Source organism: Camellia sinensis, chromosome 5 (genome assembly GCF_055761805.1).
Source record: "Camellia sinensis isolate YWXY chromosome 5, ASM5576180v1, whole genome shotgun sequence".
Classification (NCBI taxonomy): Eukaryota; Viridiplantae; Streptophyta; class Magnoliopsida; order Ericales; family Theaceae; genus Camellia; species Camellia sinensis.
Genome location: NC_138965.1, coordinates 133,544,727 through 133,564,027, shown reverse-complemented (window position 1 = coordinate 133,564,027; position 19,301 = coordinate 133,544,727). Strand labels below are relative to the sequence as shown.

General features: G+C 30.9%; 1 protein-coding gene and 1 pseudogene across 1 annotated transcript; both read right to left on the bottom strand.

Annotated features, from left to right (window-relative positions):
* Positions 1–307: 307 nt before the first annotated feature.
* On the bottom strand, positions 308–1,809 carry LOC114279899 (receptor-like kinase TMK4 pseudogene; annotated as a pseudogene).
* Positions 1,810–7,991: 6,182 nt separating this feature from the next.
* On the bottom strand, positions 7,992–11,345 carry LOC114259753 (BTB/POZ domain-containing protein POB1). Its single transcript, XM_082869824.1, has 6 exons — positions 10,873–11,345; positions 10,425–10,550; positions 10,021–10,145; positions 9,848–9,911; positions 9,333–9,612; positions 7,992–9,042 (listed from the first exon to the last, which is right to left on the bottom strand). Exons 1-6 carry the CDS (start codon positions 11,117–11,119, stop codon positions 8,229–8,231), a joined length of 1,656 nt encoding a protein of 551 aa, XP_082725950.1. The 5' UTR covers positions 11,120–11,345; the 3' UTR covers positions 7,992–8,228.
* Between the last annotated feature and the right edge of the window lie 7,956 nt (positions 11,346–19,301).

Sequence of the window (19,301 nt, the reverse complement as noted above, 5' to 3'; positions counted from 1 at the left end):
ACCATGCTAAAATCAAGTAAATAGTTCTCATCGTTGCCTAGCAAACAAGGTATTAAATCAAATCCACAACAAATTGTTCACAAACTTATGAACAAAAGCCCCATCAAATATTATAATTGATAATCAGATCATTCAAAAGGTATAATAATTAAGAAGCAGTGTAATATTATTGCATCAAATTCATTAAGTATCACATCCCAATCACGGCGGTATGTAAATACAAACCTTACAAGTTATAAATATATGTATACTTATAAAACCAAAACAAAATGTAGAGAGAGAGAGAGAGAAAGAAACATGACAAACCCTAGATTTTGTCGATGTCTTCATCGTCAAACTCAATATAAGCAGCATCATCCTCTTCATCAAGTCCAACAGCTATCCCCTCATTGAGCCTCATATTCTTGGGCAACTCACCATAAGCCTTCAACAACCTAGCCTCGTCAGGCATGTACTTGAGGATCACATCAGCCTTGTCATCCTAGTAATCTCGAAATCTGACAAGGATGATGTTTCCGACGACGATCCAGACCTTCTTGTGCATCTTGCCTCGGATGTGGCAGAGACGCTTCGTTCGGTCGATGCACATGGCTTCGTAACGCCCATTTTCGAGCATGTGAAACACTTGACCATATTCTTGGCTGTCTTTTTTGAAGACGAGTTCATGTTTCTTGTCACCTGCTTCATTCTTGCCTCTCTTTCGATTCTTGCCTCTCTTTCCTTTGTTCTTTGGCATGTCTCAAAACCCTAGATCGGACGTTTCTCGTTCAATTAGTCCTCTCCCCCTCTATTGTTCTGGAGAGACAGAGAAAGAGTGAGAGTGAGAGAGAGAGAGAGAGAAAGAGTGAGAGAGAGAGAGAGAGAGAGAGAGAACTCAACTCAACTCAGCTTCATGGGAGTCTCTTAGCGTTCTTTTTCTAAAGCTCTCTCTACCGTCCAAGTCAGGGAAATTCTCTCTACCATCCAAGTCAGGGAAATTCTATTTTCACACACCAAATTATTTCTGTGTACATCTTTTCTCAATCCACACATTTAGTAATTTGATTTTTACTTCTTTATCTCAGTCCACACACTTCACATTCCAAATATACCCTCACCTTCTTCATACACATTCTCTCATTCCAGTGATTATCTCTAACAAGATCACTCCAAATGCAAATACATCCACGTTTGTGGTCACTTTCCCGGTGGCTGTTAGGAAGCAAAAGATGATGGATCAACATTCAAATTAAGATGTAAATTTGGCAATTTTAGAATTAATTGATCCATGAATTAGGTTTTTAATGTATGACTGTAAAATGAAAATCCTAAGAAAGTCTATGAAATATTGCTTCTTCTTTTTCTTTTCTTTTTTTTTTAAAATAAAAATATAAACTTAACCATTTTCTTTCTAAACCATACATTAAAAGATAAAATATGTTCTATTCAATGCTTAAGAAAAATTTGAATTGGCTTGTTCACAGATTGATAAATGTCTAATTAATTCATATGAAAGAAGTTTTGCTTACCAGCATACTCAGGTGCTAAATATCCAAATGTGTCAGGCCAACCTTGTCTACATTGAATTCTTCCCATCAAGGGCATCCTTAACCAAGCCAAAATCAGAAACCTTACTCTCATATCATCTCCAAGAAGTATGTTAGAGGGTTTCAAATCTCTATGGATGAAACTCTGTTGTGCTAAGCTGTGCAAATATTCAACCCCTCTGGCAACATCCAACACTATTGTGACTCTTTGTTTCCAAGTCAGCGGAGAAACCCCCATTTCTCTATAACCAAACAGATGTTGTGCCAATGTCCCTTGAGCCATGTACTCGTAAACCAAAAGCCTCTCATTTCCATTGACACAAAGACCATGTAGTCCGACTAAATGCTTGTGCCTAAGTGGCTGGTGAAATGGTGGTGGGTGAGATGTGTATGGAGAAATTGTGAAATGTATGTGTGAGATGGTGGTGGATAAGATGGTAATTTTATTAAAGGATAAAATTATGATTCTGAAAAAATTCATTAATGCTATGTTTGGTTGAGGGATTTGAGGAGGGATTTGGAAAGGGAAAGGGAAAGGGAAAATGTGTGTGAAACTAGGTGAAATGTAAGTATATTTTATTCATATTTCACTAAACTTTTTCCTTTCCCTTTTCAAATCCCTCCTCAAATCCTCCAACCAAACACATCGTAAGTGTGTGAAGTAAGGAAACTTGGAGTGTGGAAATTTCCCTCCAAGTCACGGTTCTCACATTTTTATTTTTGTTTATTTTTTATTTTTAAAATTACAAATATATCCTCACATTTTTAAAAAGAAAAATTATTTAGTGTTTTTTTTTTTTTTAGGTTATCTAACAAAAATATAATGATGTAAAAAAAATAAATTAAAATACCAATTTTTACTGTAACAATGCAATCAAATTGCTTAGGGAACCATACTAGCCAACAGTTAAATATAATTGCATGGGGATTATATAATTATTTTTCTTTTGACTCATCTTAAAATCAAGTAAGAAGAAGCTGGAGGAGATGGCTATGGTATTGGTTACAGTGATTGGTGGTGGTTGTAACTAGGAATTTAATTAGAGAAAATGATAGAAATAATGATGGCTCTGTACGATAATAAGGAAGTGACCATGGTAGATATAGGGGTATGTTAGTGATGGGGTTGGAAAGTGGTTGTAGTCATGGTAGTTGTGGGGGCATGATGGGGGAATAAACCTGACATCTGAGTGAAATGAGGGGTTAGGGTGGAACCTAAGGAAGGGAAGGGGTTGGAAAGTAAAAATTGAAAAGAACAAATTGCAAGACATATTCTAAATCATATTTTAAATAAATGTTCACATTATAACATTCAGTTGGTTGAATTTTAAAAGGATGTTGATAAAGAATTGAAATCCCATTATTAGAGATCAACTTAAGCATGTTAGATGTTGAAGTATCAACATTCTACCTTTCTCTTTAATAATATGTCAATTGTGTTTGATTTGCTCGTGAATACATCTATAAGCTTTTTGATATCATAAAAATTTACTCTTAGTACTTTAATCTCATGAATATAAACTTAACAACCATATATGGTAGAGTTTATTTTTAGCTTATTTCAGCTTTTACCTTAATTTAAGCCGTTTCATTGTGTTTGGTGTAGCTTAATGGACCTATTTGGTAAAGCTTATTTTTAGCTTAATAATACAGATTACAGTTTTTTATAAGTGAAAAATCAGCTATTTCTTGAAGTAGTTGTGAGGGTGCTTAATTTTGTAGCTTAAGTGGCAAGCTGGGAAGGGAGCGACAAAATTACTTAAATGCCCTTCATTAACTTCAACTATTACCAAAAAACCAATATATAAAACCCAGAACTAGCCACTGTTCACTTCTTCAGAGAGAGTAAAGCTTGATAGGCGATTTCCAGTGGCGAATTCCGACGACGATTTCCGGTGGCATGAACCAAAACTAGCTCGCTCGCTCTCTCTCTCTCTCTCTCTCTCTCTCTCTCTCCGGTGTGAACTAGAGCTAGCTCTGTGAGCTCTCTCTCTCACGATCTGACGATGGATGCTGCCGGCTAAGGTTTTGAAACCCTTCTATGCCGTCGCGATCGAAAGGTGTTCGAACTTCCGTGATCGACCTTCTGCCGACATGATCTGACGATGGAGGTTATTCAATCTGAAACCCTTCTATGCCGTCGCAATCGACCTTCTGCCAACACGATCTCAAACCATAGTAATCGACCTTCCGCCGTCGCGATCGACCTTCTGCCGATACGATCTGACGATAGAGGCTGTTCGATCTGAAACCCTTCCATGCCATCGCGATCCCATCCTCCAGCACCACGACCTTCCGCCGGAGCTAGGATTTTCAATATTTTTTAATTAAAAAATAATAACAATAATAATAAAGCATTTTAAGCCATTAATGAAATAAATTTTATATTAATTGATACTAATTAATAATTTTAGTATTAATTGATACTAATTAAGCCATTAATTGATAATATATTAAATTTAAAAAATATTAATAAATTGGTATATTTTGTAACAATTTTGTAATAATAAATTAAAAAAATATTAATTGGTATTTGTAACAATTTTTAACAAATTTTAAAAATATCAATTAATAGTCATGTATTTATAAACTAAAATGAATATAATTTAAAAAATTTAATTGGTATTTCAACATTTTTCAAAATTTTCTCATGATTATTCTCACCATGCATGCACCACTTCTAATTTGAAAAAATAAACTATAAACTAAAGAAAATAAAATAAAATGAAGAAAAAGAAAAAGAAAAAAAAATTAAGAGCAGAAAAGAAAAGAAAAAAAAAAGAAATAAGGAAAGAAGATAATAAAAAACAATTAAGAGAAGAAAAGAAGAGAAGAAAAAATAAAATTAAATTAAATTAAGGAAAAGAAAAAAGAAGGGAGCAAAAATGACATTACACAGCAAAAAGTTATTTATAGCTTATTCAACCAAACATTACTTTGCTGATTAAATTCATAATCCCACAATTGCACAAAACAAGTTAACAATTTACGTTTAAAGCTATAAGTTATAATCTGTTAAGCCATAATCTAGAATTAGTTTCTCACAACTCTACCAAACGGGACCTCAGTCTGGTCAAATATCAACCTCTTAAAAATTATTGTTGTGAGATATGCAGAAGAATTTGGGGAGGGTATGGCCACAACATCAAAATTAAAATAATACAAAAAAACATTAGAGGCTGTTTGGTAATGTTTTTGTTTTCAATTTATATTTATAAAAATTTAAAAATTTATCATAAAAAACTTGTTTGATAATGTTTTTAGATTTATAAATGATTGTCTCAATTTTTAAATTTGAGAAAAAATTGTAAACTCAAAAAATGAGTTTCCGTTGATTTTTAAACACAAAATGGAAGCCCAAAAACGCGGAGCTACAATAACATAGACCATGGTTCGAATCTACGGAGGAGCATTTTTCAATTTCCCAACTACAACGATAATATATACATTATCTCTAACTCTACTCATCTTCTTCCCTCACTTTGTTGTTCAAAGAATCCAAAAGAGAGAGAAATGGAGAGGGGTATCGTCAATCGAGGCCGGGGGAGTTACAATCAAGGCTGGAGGAGAAGGATCAAGGCCGGAGGAGAAGTATCGATGCTGGAAGAGTCACGATCGACACCGGACAGCTCTCTCTCTCTCTCTCTCTCTACGAACAACTCTCTCCCCTCTCTATCTCTCTCTCTCTCTGTATAACAACTCTTGAATTTTCTTATAACTTCCAGCAAAGAGGACCTTCTTCATCAAGGAAATTGAACCCTCACTCTCTTGGTCTCTCACTCTCCCTGTTTTCTTCTTTCCCTTCGGCTCTCTCTCTCTCGATTTTTCTCTCTTTTTGTCTTTCTCAATTGTTCCAGCAACTTCTCCTCTTTTTGACTTCCCTAATCCCCTTATTATTATTATTATTATTATTATTATTATGAGATATTTATTTCCATTAACTAATCCATGTGATTGTAGGTTAACTTTTATTTATATATATATATATTCTTTTATTAGTTAATTAATAAATATAAATATTTTAAGCCTTAACAAACGTGTTGTTTATTTTATGTTTTTAAATATACAAAAACCAGTTTATAATTTATGTTTTTCTAAAAATAAACAAAAATCAGTTTATAAAATTTTTATAAACATGTATAAAAAAAACGTAAACGTTACCAAATGCGAGTCTGTTTGGTAACCATTCCGTTTTCAGTTTTTAGTTTATATTTATAAAAATTTTAAAAATTGTCATAAAAACTTGTTTGATAATATTTTTGGTTTATAAATGGTTTTCTCAGTTTATAAATTTGAGGAAAAAACGTAAACTCAAAAAATGAGTTTACGTTTTCAGTTTTCAATTTTTTTTTCAATTAACTTTTTTTCCAAACAATTTTTTTTCAATTATTTTTTTTCAATTAATCTTTTTTTTTTCAATTAATTCTTTTTCGAATAATTTTTTTTTCAAATATTTTTTTTCCCAATTAAATTTTTTTTCAATTATTCTTTTAATTAATTTTTCTTCATTTTTTTCAATTATTTTTTTTTCAATTAATTTTTTCCAATTAAATTTTTTTTCAATTATTTAATTTTTTTTTTCAATTATAATGTGTGTGATCCCATTGTCATAAATAATAAAAATAAATATAAATATTTAACTCTGAACAAACATATTTTTTAGTTTATGTTTTTAAATTTTTTTAAACATTTTGTTCAAACCAAACGCGTTTATAATTTATGTTTTTCTAAAAATAAATAAAACCAGTTTATAAAATTTTTATAAACATAAACAAAAAACGTAAACGTTACCAAACGCCCTAATCCGTTTGGTTTAATTTTAAAATTATAATTTGAGTGTGGAGTTAATTTTAAGTTTTAAATTTTTACATTATGGTTTGAAAAAAGAAAATCTGTTTCATTATGAATCTTGAAAATAATTTGTAACATTTTATTTTATTTTTTGATTAATGTATAAAAAAATGAGAGACTGAAAGGAGAAAGAAAATATGATTGATTGATTGATTAATAAAAATAATCAAAAATAAAAATAAAAAAAGAAGAGAGGAGTTTTGAAAATAATTTTAAGTTATGTTTTAAAAATATCTGATCAACATATTACATCTAAATCATGATTTTAAAATAGAGTTACATTTTGAAAAGTAAATCAAACGCTACATAATATTGTCAAGTCGGTCTAGAGACGAATTGGGAGGATTAGGTACAGCAACCTAAAAAACAAATTCATTGTTAAAAAAGTTATTTTTTTGAATTTGCACAATTCATTTACAATATTCATTTTTAAATAATATAATATAATAACACGATAACAAGTGTTACAAATCAAATTCAAATTCAACAAGATGTTACTTGGCCAACAACTTGAGAGGCATAAACTTCTGGGGGTCAAAGCTTGGGCCTACAGTGTCCTCTCTTCATGGTCTAAAATTCAAAACCTCATAAATGTAAATAATTTTTTCGAACCAATTCGTACGGTACTTGCCCTAACCTTAAATGAAATCCTCTGGTAGACAGTAAGATGGCCCCAAATTAGTCGATTCTTTGAGCCGAATAACAAGTTGTATAAAAAATAAATAATAAAGATAAAAATTTGAGAAGCATAAATATTAGTACTAAGGCTTCATTTAAAATCAAATTATTTTAATAATTTTTTACGATTTTAACTAAAATATAAAATAAAAAAAACTAACATGTTTAGATAATTTTTTAATTTTTTACGAAAAAATATGCAAAAAGTAAAAAAAAAAAAAAATTGATTTTTTTAGTATAGGTTATATAAGCCTTTTGATTTTTTTTAAGAACTTTTTATCTTTTAGACTAAAATAAAAACTTGCCAACCGAGGCCTAAGAATACAGTAAATGAATTTATGCTCAAGCTAATGTCACTCTAAGTTGGGACTGGCCTTCAAGGTTCCCAACCATCATATTCATATCCCTAGGAAAGGAAATTTGAAAAAAGGGTAAGAAAAGAAAGCCGACGAGTAGGTATGATATTTTATGATTTTTTCTCCCAAAAATGAAATATATATATATATATATATTCCAAGAAAATCCTTGGCTAATCAAAAAAAATAAAATAAAATAAATAATCATAACCAACTTTTTAAACCAAGGCCAATTGTAAAAGGCAAGCGAGTTGAGCTATTTCTGCCTTCCTACACCCCTCCATTTTTCTGTCCAACCAAACAGTCAACTGTAAAACTGCGGCGTTTCTGCTACTCTCCCCTTCTCTACACACTATTTTTCTATCCAACCAAACAAATTGTTGTAAAGCCGCAGGAAATCGTGGGATTGAGGGGGTCTAGACTTTTCAATCTTCCAAAAAAAGAGGGTCACCCAAAATACAAGCAACAGATTTTGTCAAAAGCATGGCTTGTAGAAGAAAATCCTAAGACTAATTTGATGCAGCATGTAATTTTTCCCTACCAAACAAAAGTCTAATAAAAGGCGCACACAAACACCAAATCAACAACATCCTCTGTATTTGCATTTTTTTTAAAAAGGCTAACGAGATGGGAAGGGAAATTCTTCCTCTCTCTCCAACAAGCAACACAATTACATTTTTTACCGTCTTCTAGAGCATGATTTGGCCTGTGGACTCAAGACGAACAAATGACATCTTAACTTGAAACATAACTCCTTACCTTTACTGCGAAGGTTAGCCTACCTGAGAAGCAAAGTCAAAAGAGTAGTCTGAGTTTATCAGTGCCTGATAGTAAGCTCGGCCCTGAGATGGAGTATGCCATTGAGGAAATAAAGACTATCCTCGGCCATGAATGAAGTCCATTGTATGGCAAATAAGTTGCGGTAGCCAACAGCTTTGCCGCCTGTAAAAGTGTAATTGCCTTTGTATTTGCTAATGTACTCCTCTGTTGGCTTTGACCGTGCTGCAAACTCGTAGTCGACCGCAAAAGTGACAGACCCTTTTTCCTGCATTCCGAGAAACAGCCCGAAACAATGGAACGAGCTCTGTTGGTCCATGTTGCAGTGTGCTGATAAGAAGAAACCTTGTCCACCTAGGTGGAACGCTTGGGAATACACTCGCCCAGATGGGAACAAATTTGCACACTCCTCTCGCTTCAGATCCAGGTAAACCACACATTGCTGTCGCGGGAGTTCGAACTCGACCACCTTTACAGGCCGATATTTGTAGGCTCGTTCAATGAAGCGTCGGTTTATGGTGGCGGACTCTTCTGCAGCAAGGGTTCTCTGTCGGTGCGGGGCCTCGGCTTTGAAAAATAGAGCCTCTAGCACAACCTTGGATGCAAGGTCGTGATCAAAGTCATTGCATGTTAAAACCTTCTTTAGCTTACGGGGAGTCATGTAAGGATAGCGGATGTAGCGACCAAGGCGAGAACCTAGGATTTCTCTCCGCTCCTCAAGTTTTGGGTACTGGGCTCTGGACCACTTCAACACGAAATCATATACAGCATCTTCTGATGCCACCTGGAGATCATCACTAGACAAAACTGCTTCAATTCCGGCAAGGGGCAAGCTCATAACCTCATCATGGAACCTGGCCAAAGGTGCAAAACTAGTAAATCAGAGATCTCAAACAGGATCTAACAGTAGTAGTAATCAAACAATGTTCACATGTTCAAAGGAAGAATGGCTTGAGAAAAGTTAGGGCCTGTTGATAATGTTCATTTTCGATGTTTTTTTCAGGTTGTAGTGAAGCAAAAATAATGAGAAGTTTAAAAACACCTATTGTTTTCATATTGATTTTATTTCTGCAAGAAAACAATTATTGGAAATTCAAAAAAAAAAAAACTTCAAAAATATCTTCTAACAAAAAGAAGGGCTCACTTGGTTATGTCTTTGTAACGGGCAGCAAGGAACTGCTTTGCCGCGTCTGTCAAAGGCTGAACCGCTTCAGCCATTAAGACACTGGAAGGAAGCTCCAGATATAGCAGCGCAGACTCGGGTGTCATGGGCAAATTGCGCAATAGTCTGCTGCAATACCTCATGCATGAAGCAACCTCAAACTTGTCTGCTGCCATCAGCACATCCAGCAAAGCAGGAGCACTAGTTGTAGATAAGGTATTGCTATACATAAAATTTAGGAGCTCCATGAGGGCAGCTTCCTCTGGCCCATGAGAGAAAAAAAAAGGGGCTGTTATTTAAGGTAGCATAACAGAGTCTATTCCATTCTCACAAATCACTTAAACAAGAGGAACTGTTCTAACGGAATTAGCATGACCTAAAACATACTCAACCATATTGCAGAACAATAGAACACATATACGTTATCTATTCCAAATGCGACTAGATTGAAGAAGCTAGTCATATCAAATGTAGGATGCTTAAAATTTAATCCATACCAGAAGCATTGATTCGTAGTGCTACATGTCGCTGCTCTGACTCCCTCATCCCATTTGAGAAGAGCTACACAAATGATTAAATAAAATGGAAATAAACATCATCCAGCAATTTTAGAAAGTTCAAAATAAAAAAAATAAAAAAAAAACTTCAAAAGGAAAATAATGATCTTTACCTTATAGAAAAATGGACTTTTTGCTGCCAAAATTGGAGAACTGATGTGCAAAGTTTTCACTCTCAAAACTGTAGAACAATCCATGCTCCAGTTTGAATCATTACTATTTCCAGCTTCATCATCTCCTACAAATCAATAATTCAAAGGCAAATACAGCAGTACATAGAGTTACATAACAGAACAATAATTTGTATAGCTGACCCAGAATAGCTAACTCATCGTAATTTTTTCTTCTCCAAATTTTCAAATTTTAAACTTAAAATACTAGTAATAATTGCAGATGGCTTGTGGGGCAGAATATGAATGGATGAAATCAAATAAATTTGGACTGATTTCTGAAGCAAATAAAAGTTGAAACTTGAAAGAAAAAATGCAATAACTTGACTTAAAAACTATTCCAATACCTGATGGTGATTCTTCAATCATTGCAACTGCTTCCTCATCTTGATTTTCACAGCCCACACAATCATCAGTATCAGGCTGGTTACAACTCAAAATCTGCTCCTCAGGGCATCCAACAGTATCCACAGCTGCCAACAAACAATGTCGGTTAACATTAGTTGAATTACACAAGGATTGCAAAAAAAGTATGGGAAGTGTACACAATATGTATGATATTGTTAGAAGGGGAAAGAAAACCAAACTGAATTATAACTCTCAGATTTTCTCAGCAACCAAACTGAATTATACACACATAAAAACGTCTAAATACACAAACTTGCTTTATCATTAAAAAAAAAAAATAATCAAAACAAGACTCAAATCCTGCAGATTCAAGCAAAATTCACAACACAAAAACACAGAGAGATACATATACAACCAAAAAAAACAACAATAACAAGAAGAACTAACCGTTATCTTTCTTGACATCTTCTCTTCTGCGCTTCCGATACCTAGCCCAATCGGCGAGACTGTGACATCCCTCGCCGTCCGACCGAGTCTCCGGCGAATCGGCCATGATCTCGATTCGGAGCACTCTGTCGGAGAAGTTACTATCGTTGAAAGCAAAGCCGAAATCGCCGTCGCGACCGCCGTTGGGGGAGTAGTCGGAGTCCATCACCGTCCTCGGATCGAAAAGATCCAAGCTCGTATCCCTCATACTTTCTCTCTCTAAAACACTTTCTCTCTCTAGAAGAAGATGATGACGACGCAGAAGAGATTGTTGAAGATTTTGAAAACCCTACTTTGATCACTTGGCTGTATTGTAACGAGAGAGAGAGAGAGGTGGCTCTGAAGTGTTTTTTTTGATATTTTTTAATTAAATTATTTGCATATATGTTTTTTTAGGCTATTCATATATGCTTTTTTAGGCTATTTATAAATTGGATATTCAAATAAACATGCAAATAACAGGTTGGATAAATGTTGGATAATAGTATTTTTAAAAGATAAAGAATAAAATACCAAAAAATAATTATTATTAGAGTTCTCAATGTAATTATATACTTTTGTATATTATGTATGTTTATATATATTGTAAAAATAGGTGGCTTGTAAGTCTTTTATAATATTTTTCATATATTTTGATACTATTTCTAAATTAAGCTAGGCAAATAATAAAAGATGCATCGTTGTGAGATGTATGGAAAGTGTTGTTAAAATTAGAATAGTATTAAAATAATTAAAATGTTAATGCAATTATATATTTTTAGATACATACAAAAAAAAGAAGATAAAAATGAGTGCTAAACTAGGTTGGAATTTCCAACTTTAATGCTTTGATCTATATGATATTTATATAATGTAACTTATATAAGTAAATTTTTCCATTTTGCTATTGAGAAGTCTCTTTAAAGTGAGAATCACTTTAAATTTATTTTTTCTTTATAAACTTAAATACATATAGTTATTTGTCAATTATACGAATTAGACATATCAAGAGAAAAGATAATCTAAAATACCAATCTTATTCTACTAAGTTTTATACAATTCAAAAAATAAAGCATGCATTTGCCTCGAAAGTTGAGGAATGATTGTTTGCAATGAGTTGCAACACGAGTTATTTTCTATAAAGTGTTTGGGAAGAAAAAAAATAGCTTAGTATAGGTTAAAAATTACAAAAAGATAAAATATGTTAAAATAGTTAATAAGAAAAAATATCACATCAAACACATAATTATTTCACTTTTTCTCTCACAAACATCACATCTAACCACAAAAAAATTAAATCATCTTCCCAAACACAAAAATTTTAACCTACTAAAATAGTCAAAAACTAAAATAGCCAACTAAAATAGCCACTTCCCAAACGAGGCCATTGCCCTAACATAAAGTGAAATAATACTATGGGATTGTTTTGGGAACATTCTAAAAAAGTCAATTTTTTAATTTTTTTAATCAAAAAAATAACAAAAAAAACCATAAAAAGTTAGCTTTTTTAGTATTAAAAAAAGTTAAAAAATCACAAAAAAAAATCAAAAAATCAACTTTTTATTGACTTTTCAAAATACTACTATATATACTTTAGAATTATCCAATAATTACTCAGGACGAAGATCCTAGAATCGTTTGAAACATTCTCTCCATGCCATGGAATTACTTTTGATAATTAGGTTCCTCAATGGTGAACAGCAAAAATTTCCAAATGTGCCCTTTTCACATTTTATACCACAATGATGAGAAGCAATTCTTGCATAAATTTTATTGCCACACATTAGAAGAGTCGAAGGTTGTGGATCAAATTTTACTCAAAAAGTATTTAGGTAATAAGTAGAGTTTTATACCGTTTATGACACACAATGATAAAGTTTTATCTATTTGAATGAAATTCACTAGAATGGAATGACCAACTCAATTGTCACATCTACAAGTAGAAATAATTTATAAATTTTTTATATTTTACATAATATTACCTCTTTTTATTTGTTTGTTTGTTTGTTTGTTTGTTTTTTTTTTTTTTTTAACTTGTAAAAACTTTATTTAATTGCAAGCTTAAGGAAAAAGATTGATACAATCTAAGACGTGATTAGATAATTAAAATTTGAACTAACTTCTTCTCTCTAGTTGGAGAAAGGTTTTGTGTCGTTCAATTGTACTTATTGTCTTATCATATGTCTCATTTTGATAATTTAAGTTATTCATTTTGATAATTTAAGTTATTCATTTTGTAAAAATCTTTGTGTAGATTATTCAAGAAAAAATCATATTGATATGATAATCACAGTAAATACATAATTTTGTTATAGTTGTTCATTTTGTAAGTATAGATTATTCAAGAAAAAAATCATATTGATATAGGAGTGAGAATTTGCGACACAACACGATAACACGACTCTAACTGTACACGAAATTAGCAGGTTAGGGTTGGATATTTTCTAATACGAACATGTATATAACAAAATCCGATAACACGAATATTAAACAAGTCGAGTTAATATCAAATCTGTATAACACGAAATTGATATGGATAACCCGTATAATGAAGAATTAGTTACACATTTTAATATTATTTCTACTAAACAGTGTTGGAAATGGTTATAAAATTCTGGATAAAACCAGAATTTTTTCCTAAGTTCGGTCTATTTTTTAGGTGGGCCCCGAGTGTCGATTTACTCGGGTCAAAGTGGTAACGCGTTCTATGCCGCGTTGTGATTCACGTGGTATATTTGGTTGCTCAAAACCATTACCGAGTGAATGGGAAATTGAAGCCAAAGTGTGCTCCATGGAAATGGAGTTTTGGTGGAAATTCCTTAAGGTTGTAAATTGGCTTGTTCCACATTGATTTGGTGGGAAGTTTTGAAAGGGTTTATAAGGCTTAGGGTGAGATACTTGGGGTGTGCCCCAAGGGGTACCCATGTGTTTTAGAGGGAGAGGTTATGGGCAAAATGGGCTAGACCCATTGGACCCAAAAATCAACACACGCGCGCCGTCCGTCCGGTCAATCGGGTGGGCTGGCCTGGGCTTGGGCGCGGGTGCGTGGTGTGTGGTTGGGCTTCTAATCTTTTTGGGCCAAAAACATTTGAATTTAATTTTATTTTTTATTAAAATAAAATCCATAATTCAAATTAAATTGGTTTGGATTTTTTGTTCATCCAAACAGGGCCCTTCCCGGTTTCAAACAGAAATAAACTGTTTTGGAATTAGTGCACACCCAAACAGGGCCCTTCCCGTTTTACTATCTGTTTGAATTCAAAACCCAACAGGTATGATACCTGTTCAATTCAAAACCAAGAGCTACATACCTGTTTAATTCAAAACCAAGAGCCACCTTCACATCTATAAATAGGACCACCCTCATTTGATGTTTTTCATTCAGAAATTTCGTATTTCACTTCTGCTATTTATATTCTTCATCTTGCTGCATTTTATTTCCGAAAGAAAGAGTGTAAACACTTAGTGTGTTCGTAAGGCAAACAATTAGTAGTGCTGCTATTGTTTGTGGTAGATCATTTCATCCTGGGAGATAGACGTCCGAATTCTGAAAGCACCGTGGAGAGGACGAATCTGTCTTAAGGACACAGTGTTAAACACTAGACTTGATCAGAAAAGTTATTCAAATAAATTAACCAAGTAAATTGTTTAATTTTATTCTGTTTTTTATTTGTTTATTTAATCAGATTTTAATTTTGTTTTTGTAACAAAATAAAATCTGTGGTTTTATTTACTTATTTTTATTTCGAGTTTGATTTTTGTAATCAAACAAATTCTCTCCTTTTTATCTATTTCTTTTATTCTTGTTGTTGTTTTGTACACAACAGAATTTAATCTATTTAAATACAGTGAAGATTGTCCAACAAACAGTACCATGACATTTTTTAATCTCTTACGTAATTACATTCAATTTATTAAAAAATATATAAAATACGATTTTAAATTTAATATAGGTTTTTGTCTATTTTTTTGAGTTAATATAGTAAAAAATATAATAATAAAATATAATTTTTATAAATTAAGAAAATAAAATTAAGTTGAAATCAAATATTTTTATTAATAATTTCATTTAATAGAGTTTTTTTCATTAAATTTAACTATTAAAGAAATTTTCAAATTTTTTTTTCCCATACATTTGATATTTTTAATTAATAGTGAAATTTTTTAACACGACACAAACTGAATACGAATCGAAAATGACACGATGCGATAATACGAACAAATAAATGGATCGGGTTAGTATTGAGGTAATTCTAACACGAACTCGAGATGACACGACACGGACACGAGGGAACACAACACGACACCCGCCCCTATATTGATATGATCAATTTTTTTATAGTTGCATCCAAAAATGTAGATAGCTATTTTCAAAATAGTGTTTGTCTATATTTTTTAAAGACAAATTTGAGAAAATCTTGCAATTGTGATTATCAGAACAATTTAATTTTTTTTAAATAGATAAATTACACATAAAGACTTACAAGATGAATTATTAAAATCATCATAGTAAACTTATGATGGAATCCACACACCCAACTGGACAAGATTGGGTCTTCATTCAACTCGCAAGAAACTAGATCCAATAAATTCATCAAAAAATCATCTTGCTATTTATTTATTTTTTTTAATTTTTATTTTTATTTTTATTTTTTTTGGGGGGGGGGGGGGGTGCTATATTACAATGTATGGCAATACAATAAAGTATAATGAATCAATAATTATAACATAAATTATAATTACATTAAAATTCTTAAAATGAAAGAAAAAGACCTTAAACAAATGCAAGAAGAAACCAATCCCGTACAACTGAAACAAATTAAACTCTTGATCAATTTTGACGAGAAAAACTTACTTTTATTAAACTATAATAGTTTTAACTCATATGTTAGATTTGAACTATTAAATTGTATTTGAATTATAAATTTTGATAAAAATTTATTTAAAATTTTATTCATATTTTTTTTTTCTTTTTACAATTTTTTTTATCTAAATTTATAATTCAACCACAATCTTAAAATCAACTTTTCAAACTATTGATTTCACACAATTAGTTGACAAATTCAAACAAGTGTTTCACAATATGTATTGCTTTTGACTATGACCACCCAAAAAGAAGGAAATAAATGATGGATGGCTATAATGCTCGTGTCGGCTAAAACATAGAATACAAGAGTTATTATGATAGTTCATGTTGAATTTGAGAGATTTTGAGGCTCCGTGAGATTTATTATTAGTTTTGTTTTGATAATTGGAATATTTTATTTTGTAAGGTATTTTATATATATTATTTATTCACTTAAAAAAATTATGTATATTATTCAAAAACAAAAAAAAAAATAGAAGATAGGTCTATCTAGTATTTTAACAGGGGTGTTCGGAGGGGCTTTTTTTAGCCAACTTATGACTTTTGGCTTTTAAAAAGTTATTTTGAACTGTTTGGTTAAACTTATTTCAAACAACTTCTGATTATAATAATTTATTTTAAGTCAAAAAAGCTGATTCTGAGAAACTGCTCACCCCTTACTTCTGATTATCAGCTTCTCCTGTGGACATATTAATTCACGGTTATACTCTTAGATTTTTTATTTTTTATTTTTTTAAAAATAGAAAAAGACACAAATGGATTATAAAATATTATTATTATTTTTTATGAGAAATGTAGACAAATAGGGAATAATAAAAAATAAAAGTTAATTGAAAAAGGTATTTCACAGCTTATTTAACAAACACTACACAGCAACTTAAATCTATAATCCAACAGTTATACCAAACAGATTAACAGCTTCTGATTAAAGTCATAATCTATAATTTATTAAGTTATAATCTATAATCTGTTTTAACAGGTACACCAAACAGGACCAACATCTTTTATATTTTCATATTTGTCTCTAAAAAATAAATAATTTATTTTTAAAAATATAATTGTTGTTTATCTTTTCATAAACAAATGAGATAAAATGACAATATTATGACTATTAGATCAATCTAATTTATTTTTTTTTTATAAATAATATAAATTAAAAATTTACAAAATAAACGATTTAAATTGTCAAAACATGACTCCTAATGGGTTGATTGGCCCCTCAAGCACCCCATAGGAATTTATACCTCAATAATTATTATCATTGGATTAGGCAACCAAATCCTACCACTTTTGAGATTTAAATAACCTATTAAAATGTGGCATCTTAAATTATATTTGGATTATTTATATGAGAATCTCTTCAACTATTGAAAAATATTATTTTGATTCCTTATATTATAAAAATATACAAATAAATTATCTAAATTATTGAGAAGTATCGCTTTACCTCATAAACTATAAAAATATACAAATAAATCCCTAAATTATTAACCTCTCCGTTAAAGGATCCAATTCATAAGTTTTTATAGTTTGGGAATCTATTTGTACGCTTTTATAGTTTAGAGGATAAAGTGATAATTTCTCAATAATTTAGAGAGTTTATTTATACTCTTTCATAATTTAAGGGTTAAAGTGATACTTCTCAATAGTTTAGAAGATTTTTGTATAAATAACCCATTATATATTTATGCTTCTTTATTCAAGAAGTTACTTGATGGTCACTACTAGGACAAGGGGTATAAGACATGGAACCTTTTGCGATAGTTTAAAAATCGTTGCAAAAACTGGCGTAAAATTAATTTTTTTGCGATAGAAAATCTAAGACCGTGGCAAAAAGTAAGATTATACGCGACAATACGTTACATGCCGCAATTTTTTTTGTTCATTTTGTGATTCTTTTTTTTTTTTTTTTTTTTGCAACACTCTTTGTTAATCCGTCGTGAAATATTTTATTTTTGCTCATTCATTCACAACGGTACTTAACGGGAATGTTTGGTGTGGATTATAGAGAATGATTATACCTTATTTTAATTTGAGAATCTGTGCCAGACTGTTTGGTGTAACTTTTGCTTACAGTTTTTTAGGTAGAAATAATTTAAATAAGCTAAAAAAACTTATTATTTAAAAGCTAAAGAAGAAATACTTCTAATTTTTTCTTTCTGATTATCAACTTTTAACTTATAATAAATTACACCAAACACCCCCAGCATCGTCCCAAATCGTAATCCTTAAATTCGCCCCCGTCCTTCCCTCTATCTTGCTTTTCTCAAACATTGTGAGGCAAAAAAAAAAAAAAAAACAAAACAAAACAAAACAACCCTTCAGTCTTTTGCCCTATGGCCTTTTCCCAAAATAGGCCAACCTACTAACTTATTTCCCAAACTAAGTCTAGTTTGGCAAAAATTCCCAGAATAAGCTGAAGCGTGTTTACAAAGCACGCTTTCAGCATGATTCTGGCCCAGGCACATAAAATGAATAAAATCATAAAAGCGTGGTTACAAAACACGCTTTTAATTAAGAAAACGTTGTTTCTATTAGTGTTTTCATCTTTTAAAGAAATTCTGTTTTTAAAAGAAATCGTTGTTACGAACCACGCTTTTAAAGAAATCTATTTTTAAAAGAAAGCGTGGTTAGAAACCACGATTTTAAAGAAATCTGTTTTTAAAAGAAAGCGTGATTCGTAACCACACTTTTAAAAGACCCTGAAATTAGTAAAAAACAGTTTTTTATTATTATTATTATTATTATTATTATTATTATTATTATTATTATTATTATTTTGATTGATTTTTCTTCAATCCACATTTTATAATTCACTCAGTCATCTTTTAGATCTCTATATATAAATTATTCATATAAAATATCGTATTGAAAAACAATCTTAGCTACCAAATTTTATTATTTTAATATTTAAAAATAAATTATGTAATTTTGAAATTATGTTTATCATCCATTTTTTTAAATGATAAAATTATATATACGATTATCAGATCAATTTGATATTTACATAAATAATTTATACATAAATTTTTTTAAAAATAAACAGTATGAATTGTCTAAAGAGTAGTGATTAAGAACTCTAAAACAAGAGTTCTGATTTAAGCTGTAATGATGTGGCATAAAAAAATAAAAAGAAAATCATAAACAAGCAAGCATAAACATCATATCAAAGATTATTAGACTAAGATTTTACTATTGAATCAATAATCACCGCTTATGCCTTTAAAAATATAAAAGTAAAAAAAAAATATGAAAAAATATAAATTAAATATTTGCTTAATTTACCTGATTATTTTTTTAAATTTTTTTTATTCAAATATAATTTAAAAAAGATCGATGATGGACAAAAATAAAAACAAAAAATTAAAAATTAAAAAAGAAGAAGAAAATAATGGCCTCGAGACACACACCCTCCCCAGAGAACATTTTGTGCAGTTTTGGAGAGATTCTGTTGGGGCTTTTCCCAAACTAAGCCCCATACTAATTTATTTCCCAAACTAAGTGTACTTTCACGGAATTTTCGAAACTAAATATTTGTTGTTCC